At 49.7% G+C, this 7,698-nt stretch overlaps 1 protein-coding gene across 2 annotated transcripts; it reads left to right on the top strand.

Moving 5' to 3' along the window:
• Window positions 1-5,381, top strand: LOC115616483 (fas-binding factor 1 homolog). Of its 2 annotated transcripts, XM_030505761.1 has the most exons (6): window positions 1-370; window positions 1,091-1,297; window positions 1,797-1,905; window positions 2,042-2,172; window positions 2,495-2,683; window positions 4,208-4,387. In XM_030505761.1, the coding sequence occupies exons 1-4, from the start codon at window positions 339-341 to the stop codon at window positions 2,060-2,062; spliced, it is 369 nt and encodes a 122-aa protein (XP_030361621.1). In that variant the 5' UTR covers window positions 1-338; the 3' UTR covers window positions 2,063-2,172; window positions 2,495-2,683; window positions 4,208-4,387. The 2 variants fall into 2 exon arrangements, 1 of the variants encoding a protein (XP_030361621.1); XR_003994304.1 differs by lacking the exons at window positions 1-370; window positions 1,091-1,297; window positions 1,797-1,905 and adding an exon at window positions 5,277-5,381 and having other exon boundaries at window positions 1,920-2,683; window positions 4,208-4,422.
• The last annotated feature ends 2,317 nt before the right edge of the window (window positions 5,382-7,698 follow it).

Raw genomic sequence — 7,698 nt, 5'->3', positions numbered from 1 at the left:
AACATTCTTCGTCGTTTCACAGACAGTCCCAAACTAACCAGTTCCTTATCTTTCTGTTCTCCTGCTCTTGTCCAGCTGCGTTGCTCTGCTTGATCACACAATGTACTTTGTTTCTTCTTTAACTCTTTCTTCTCGAGCCAAGTAGTTACTTCTCTTGGCAATAACGAAATAGGTTCCATCCTCTCCCACATCCGTCCCGTCACCCTGCGGCTGTGGGCACGTTTCTAGTCAGGCCCTGGCCAATACAGCCCCGTTGCTATGGCAGCTGCCAAGGCCCTGCGCGGCGCAGCCCCTGTCGCTATGGTAACGGGGGCCTTCTCCTGCTGGCGGCGCGCATCATGGCGGCGCCCTTGCTGAAGCGGCGCGGCCGGTGAGGCACGGGCCGGAGAGCCGCGGTTCCGCACGGGTGGGCAGCGGGAGCCGCTCGCCGCTGGAGGGAGGACAGGAGAGCTCGCGGACGCCAGGGTTTTCCAGGCGGGGTTGGGGCGGTACCGGTCCGGCCCTCCCCGCGCTCCCGCTCTCCGCCCGCCGCGGGCTCCGTCGGCCTCGTTTCCCGTTCTCTGTATGAAACGGGAACTCTGTCCGCTTCCAGCCGCGCGCTGAGGGAGGTTTTGAGGTGTCTTTGCTCCCTGCGAAGCCACTGAATCCTGCCGCAGCTCATGCTTTCAGCTGGGCCTGGTGCCGGGGGAGCGGCTCTCCCACACGGGGCGGGTTTTGCGTGCAGCCAGCCAGCCCCTTTCACAGCAGCTGCCCTGCAGGACAAGGCAGCGAGTGCAGGTGGCTCCGGGTTAGGGCGTCCTATGCCTTTCAGGCATCGTCCATGGAAGAGATGTCCTGCAGAGAGTAGCTGCATGTGTGAGATGGAGGAATGGGGCCGGCTGAATGGCAGAAGTGAAGGCTTTGGTCTGGGATCTCTGTAACTGCGAGGGAAGGCAGCTCTGAAGGGCTCTGACTGTGGGGTGTCTGCGTGTTTCCCCATGCACGCAGCGACAGCAGTGTGCTCCTAAATCCCCTTGTGCACTTTGGGTGGAGAGTGCTGGGTATTGCCATGAAAGCAACACTCGTTCCTTGCTGTGACCTCTCTGAGCAGGAGGCGACTGAAGGTGCTGGAGGAGACCTATGAGCAGCAGCAGCAGAGTGTGAAGAAGCAGAATGAGCAGCTGGTGGCTCAGCTCCTGTCGCAGAGCCAGGACGCGGAGAAGGCGCGGGCAGAGCTGGTGGCGCAGCACGAGGAGCGTGTGGCTGTGCTGCAGCAGCAGAACATGTGGGACCTGGAGTGTCTGCGAGAGCAGCAGAGGTGAGAGCAGCACGAGCAGCACATCCGTGGGGCTGGTAGCCCTGGTCTTTCCAAAGGAACCAGGGAACAGTCTGGAGACACAGTGAAAAGAGAAATCAGAGTCCAGAATTACTGGATTATGGGCAGCTGAGTGGCTTTTGGAATAGGAATTTGCGTTGCAGGAGGACATGGGGAGATCTGGCAGGAGACATGATGGCAAAGTTGTATTTAGAAAGATCCTGAACACAGTGTTTTAACTCCCCAAATCCCTTTTATTTTGGTCAGTGAGTCACTGATGACCCGATAGTTTTGGTCAATGAGAAATCAGTTTTAGGTAGAGAAGCCCCTAACCACCACATATGGGTGCCTGTCAGTGGGACACCCCGTGACAGACCACCATGCCAGGTCAGCTCCTGGGACCTAGTTCTCAGCCCCACAACCAAGCTTCTTCCATGGTGCCCGTCACAGGGAGCACTGGTTTGTAACAGCCCATGGTGGGCTCCTTCCCTGTGTCCCGCAGGACATTAGTCCAGACAATGGTGAAAGACTACGAAGAGCAGCTCCAGCGGCTGAGGCAGACAAAAGACCTGGAGGTTGATGCAGTGACTGGTTCCCGCCTCACACACCAGGTACTGACGGCTGGTGCTGCATCCCCACATGGGTCACTGGCCGTGGCAAGAGGGTCCATCCCCTCTCCCACCCACTACCTCCAGAGATGCTGGAGTGTGTCCAGAGGTATGAACCTCCCCTCGCTCCTTTCCACAGGTCTCTGAACAGCATCATTGAGCAGATGGAGAAGTTCTCCATCAACCTGCTTGACCTCTCACACAAGGTGGAGGCCACGCAACAAACCACGTCCCAGGAGCTGGCACAGCAGTGGGACAAGCAGCTCAAAGGTACGTCTGCAGTTCCTCTGCGCCAGAACAGCTTCAGGGTCCCTGCCAGGGCTGGGGACTCCCAGGAAACAGGGAGGAGTTGCTCCAAGACAGCCAGAGGCTGGGAGCCTTGAAACAGCAATTCTGCATTTGAGCTTCTGTTACTGGTTCCCTGGGTAGAGATGTATGACCTGCACTGCTTATAAATTCTATATGGCCAGTGCAATCTGTTAAAATGGCAAACCGTTGATAGGAAACACCTGAAATGTGAAGTTCTACAGGGAAGTTCAAGAAGTTGTTTTCTCCTAACTGAAGAAGCCATGCAATTGTTTGATTGTTTTAGGTGGATGAAAATACTAGGAAAAGCTTATTTAAATTATATTCCACATGGGATGCTGTTGTTCCTTTGAGGAAACTGCATGCATTTGATGGCAGAGCCACCTCCTTTGATCCTGCTTGGCCGGTTAAAGCCCTGTCCCCAAACGTGAATACTTCCAGCAGCCGTGGAAATGCTAAGTTTTTAAAGAAATGGGTAAGTTTTTATGCCTGCTGTGTGAATAGATGGTGAGATGTGTAGTTGTCATTGCTTGTCTGCTGCTTTTTGACAATTGAGTACCTTCAGAGTGAAGTATCATAGAATCATAGAATGGTTTGGGTTGGAAAGGACCTTAAGATCACCCAGTTCCAAGCCCCTGCCACAGGCAGGGAGACCTTCCACTAGAGCAGGTTGCTCCAAGCCCTGTCCAAGCTGGCCTTGAACACTGCCAGGGACGGGGCAGCCACAGCTTCTCTGGGCAAGCTGTGCCAGGGCCTCAGCACCCTCACAGGGAAGAACTTCTTCCTTATATCTAACCTGAACTTCCCCTGTTTCAGTTTAAACCCATCACCCCTTGTCCTATCTTTACAGTCCCCGATGAAGAGTCACTCCTCAGCATCCTTATAGGCTGCCTTCAGACACTGGAAGCTGCTCTGGTCTCCACGCAGCTTCTCTTCCCCAGGCTGAACAGCCCCAATGTTCTCAGCCTGTCTTTGTACGGGAGGTGCTCCAGCCCCTTATCATCCTTGTGTCCTCCTCTGGACTTGCTCCAAGAGTACCATGTCCTTCTTATGCTGGGGACACGAGACGTGCACACAGTGCTCCAAGTATCTAAGCATTGTAGAGAGGCAAGAGGATTTTCTGAATTCAGAATATTGGATAGGTTTGGGGTTTAGATTTCAAAACTGTATTCTAGATTTTGGAATGATGATAGAATCATAGAATCATAGAATAGTAAGGGTTGGAAAGGACCTTAAGATCATCTAGTTCCAACCCCCCTGCCATGAGCAGGGACACCTTGCCCTAAACCACGTGGTCCAAGGCTCTGTCCAACCTGGCCTTGAACACCGCCAGGGATAGAGCATCCACAACCTCCCTGGGCAACCCATTCCAGTGCTTCACCACCCTCACTGTAAAGAACTTCTTCCTTATATCTAATCTAAACTTCCCCTGTTTAAGTTTGAACCCATTACCCCTTGTCCTACCACTACAGTCTCTAAGGAAGAGTCCTTCCCCAGCATCCTTATAGACCCCCTTCAGATACTGGAAGCTGCTATGAGGTCTCTACGCAGCTTCTGTTCTCCAGGCTGAACAGCCCCAACTCACTCAGCCTGTCTTCATACGGGAGGTGCTCCAGCCCTCTTGTCATCCTCGTGGCCTCCTCTGGACTCGCTCCAACAGCTCCATGTCCTTTTTATGTTGAGGACACCAGAACTGTATTCAGTACTCCAAGTGAGGTCTCACAAGAGCAGAGTAGAGGGGCAGGATCACCTCCTTTGACCTGCTGGTCACGCTTCTTTTGATGCAGCCCAGATGAGCTCATATGAAACGACACACACCATCACAGCAGGGAAATTCTAGTGGGGCAAAAGTTATGAATTGTTTTAGTTATATTTTGCATTAAAAATGCAGTTTATAACTGCTATACAAACTAAGTTCCAGTACTGGGTCATGGTCACAGTTGAACGAGATGGAGTTAGTTGATTCCGTCAGGATTTTAAATGCAGCTTTTGTTTTTAGGCAGATGAATCTACTGCACCTACTCGGCTGTCGCTTCTGGTGCCTCTGCTCCTCCAGCTGCTCCTGAGATGCAAGAGGAGCTGCTCCGGAGAATTTGACACAGAAGCAACTGATAAGGCAGCAATTTGTGGCAAAGCAAAAGCAGTTGTTAGAACTTCACCCAAAAAAAAAAAAAAAAAAGGGAGCCGAAGCTGGAACAGACTAAAGTACAGCTGGTGAGCAGGAGAGTTGATGAAACTTTTATGGTTGAGTCTCACTTTCCTTTGCACAGCACTAAGCTCTAGTGGTAAATGCTGTACATTTTTTTTTCCTCATATTAGGCAAGTGTAGGTATTTTAGGACGAGAGCAAGGCAAGATGATCTGGGGTTCCTCAACAGTATTGTTACCTAAAAACCTCGAGAACTGCACTCAAAGGTTTAAAAAAAAAAGAAAAAAAAAAAGGTCAAATGTTTGGGGTTTTAACTTCTCTCCAAAAATGATGCCTGTGACCCTCGTCTTCCATCTCTTCTTTGTGGCTCACAGCAAGCCAGGCTCTTCCAAATACGTTTGCTCTTATAGAAGAAGGAAGCCTGATTGTTGGAGATAAAATCAGTTTCCTCATTAGGCCAGGCTGGTTTGATGCCACCCTCTGAAGATGGCAGTTAAACTGTATTGTCTTACATTCATAATCGAAAGCATCAGCTGATGATATCAAAATAAAGCATCTTTAAAGTGTAGAAAATTAGATCAGATGCTCAGCAGCTTTGTTGCCTTGAACATGTGGAATATACAGAAAAACTAGTGCTGGAAAGAGAACTTGTGTCTAAGTGCCAGATTTTGCAGTATTGCCTTTGTAGTACTGAGTTTGCATTATATTTGAATTTGGTCTTTTGTAATGGTACTGCATGATTTTAATGCTGGTAATTGGCAATTCTGGGGTCATTTTCAGCTAAATGGCTGAATCTGTGAACTTTCAAGACATTTCTATTTAGAGTTTGGTTTTGAGAGGCAACCAGCTCCTACCCTGAGGAGCATCTCGGGGTAGGAGATGTGCCACGCAGATCAATGCTGCATTTTTTCCTCCTTCAGGTTCTATCTCTTTGTGTTCAGCAAGGATCATTTACTATAGCTTCAGCTCCAGCACCTTCCAAGCAATGTGTCTCCCACACCTCATATGACACTTAAAGCACCTCCTCAGACTGAAAGAACCAAGCGATCCTCAAGTCCTCCCCTTCATGGTATCAAAATAGTAAATAGGGATCCTAGACTTCATAGGATGGCTCACCATTCTTCTCATGCTGAAGATCAATCTCACGGGAGAGAATATCCATTGAACATGGCAAGTCAGCCTGATACCAAGGCAAACGAAGCAACACAGGCTGAGAAACAAAACTCAACAAAGCAAGTAAAGTTGAAAGCAAGTGGAAAAACAGAAGGAAGAGCTTGGCCAGTCAGTAGCAAAGTTTAAATCACCATCCCCTTTGGAAAATAAGCTGCCCAATGGTAAAGTGTCCCAGTGCTGAAGTATCCCAGCTGCTTTCAGCTGGGATAGAGTTCTTGTTTTGCCTAATAGCTGAGAGGAAGCAGAGACAGGACACCTGACCCCAACTAGCCAAAGGGGTATTCCATACTAGAGCATATCCTGCCCAGTATAGAAACTTGGGGGAGTCACCCGGAAGGGAACGATCGCTGCTTGGGTCAGGCTGGGGATCAGTTGGCGGGTGCTGAGCAATTGTGTTGTGCAGTGCTGCCGGGTTTTGTCTGTCCGCTTTTTAGTTTTAGATTCTCTCTCCTCGTTATTTCCATTATTATGGTTGTTGTTCTTATTATCATTATTACTATTATTACTTTTATTACCATTATTATCATTATTATCACTATTGCCATCATTATAATAATGATCATTATCAATGTCATAATTATTACAACTATTATTATTATCCTCATTAGCATCATCATCATCATAATTATTCTTACTACTATTATCATTGTTGTCCTATTATTCTTTTTATTATCATTCTCATTACTGTCGTCATCACCATTATTATGGTCATTATCATCATTTTTGTATTATCATAATTGTATTTTATTATCATTATAATTGTTATAATTGTACTTTAGTAGTTATTGTTTTTTATTAGTAGTATAATATTGTTAGTGTTACAATATTGTACTTTATTTTAGTTATTAAACTGTTGTTATCACACCCTGTGGCTTTTCCATCCCTTCGATTCTCCCCATCCAGCCTGGGCTGGGGGCAGGGTGCGTGGTGCTGAGCTACTGGCTGCGTTTGGACCATGACCGGCTGGAGCTGGGGCAGCCGGAGCTCTGCTGGACACTGTGTGCAGGAGCACCCAGCAGAGAGGGATGCTCCTGGGCTGCCCAAACCGCCAGCTTGTCTCTCAGAGAGAGAGTTCTGCTCTTCTGCTCCTCCCTGAGCCTGGCCAGTGAGATGAAGGTGCCGATGAAGCATCCCATCTCGCACACACTGTCCCTCTGGAATGAGAGCCAGGGCAGTGGGGGCAGTGGTCCCATTTAGCTGGGGGAGGCTGCAAGGGGAGGTGGTGGGGGGTGGGATGAGCAGCACTCTGAGCCCCTTGGCCAAACCCTAATCCCTTCTCTCCCCTGCATCTTGTTTGCGTGCTTGGTCACAGGTACCAATCGCCACAAAGCATCCTTGGCAGTGCCAACTATTGGGAAGTGTGGTCAGAGGAGGGCAGGGTGGGCAGAGCAAGAGGCCCACTCACAGTTGTGGCAAGAGCTATCCCGAGGGAATGTGCAGGAATTAGGAGAGGGAGGCAGGTGCTCAGAGAGGCAGAAGTGCAAAGATGCTGTAAGAGAGGGGAGGTCGTGTTGGCAGGAAGAGGCTCCAGCTGCCTCTGTGCCTTTCAGACCCACCCTGGACCATCCCTGGCCCTCTGACCCCTGTCAAGTGGCTCCTGACCACCCAGGACAGCACAGATCTTGGTAGCACGGCTGGCTGCTGCCTTCTCCTGCCTCCACGTGGGTCTCCTCTGCAGATCCCTGCTTTGTCACACAACTGGTTAAGGGCTGCATGTGTCTCAAGTATGAGGGGACGCTGTGAGTGCTGTGGGAGCTGGGATTCTTCTCAGACCTAATGGGAGAGGATGAAGAGGGAGCCAGCCTCTTCCCAGCAGTACCAACCAGCAGTGCAAAAGGTAAAAAGGGCACAAATCAAACACACGACATTCAAGAGAGGAAACCAGTTTCCTAGCGTGAGGCAGGTCAAAGAGTGGATCAGGTTGCCCAGAGAGTCTGTGGAGCCTCCATCCTTGGAGATGGCTCAAAATGAACTAGACTACGTGCTAAGCAAGCAGCTCAAGGTGACCCTGCTGGAGCAGTCGGCTTGCACGAAGGGATCTCTGGAGGTCCCTTCCACCCCCAGAGATTCTGAGACTCTGTGAACAGGTAAGAGTAATGTCTCCCATAAAAATCTTATTTCAAACATTGTGTGCCAGAAAGTGCTTTACGTGTATTTTCTTCTTCGTTC

Source organism: Strigops habroptila, chromosome 14 (assembly GCF_004027225.2).
Source record: "Strigops habroptila isolate Jane chromosome 14, bStrHab1.2.pri, whole genome shotgun sequence".
NCBI classification, from domain to species: domain Eukaryota; kingdom Metazoa; phylum Chordata; class Aves; order Psittaciformes; family Psittacidae; genus Strigops; species Strigops habroptila.
Note: the sequence above shows the minus strand (reverse complement) of the source record. Positions and strands in the feature narration are given on the sequence as shown.

What these genes read in the sequence shown, in the direction of transcription:
- LOC115616483 (XM_030505761.1), top strand. Translation starts at nt 339, where the DNA reads ATGGCGGCGCCCTTGCTGAAGCGGCGCGGCCG. An exon ending in TTGCTGAAGCGGCGCGGCCG is followed by an intron (nt 371 to 1,090) that starts GTGAGGCACGGG and finishes CTCTCTGAGCAG; the next exon opens with GAGGCGACTGAAGGTGCTGG. An exon ending in GTTCCCGCCTCACACACCAG is followed by an intron (nt 1,906 to 2,041) that starts GTACTGACGGCT and finishes TCCTTTCCACAG; the next exon opens with GTCTCTGAACAGCATCATTG.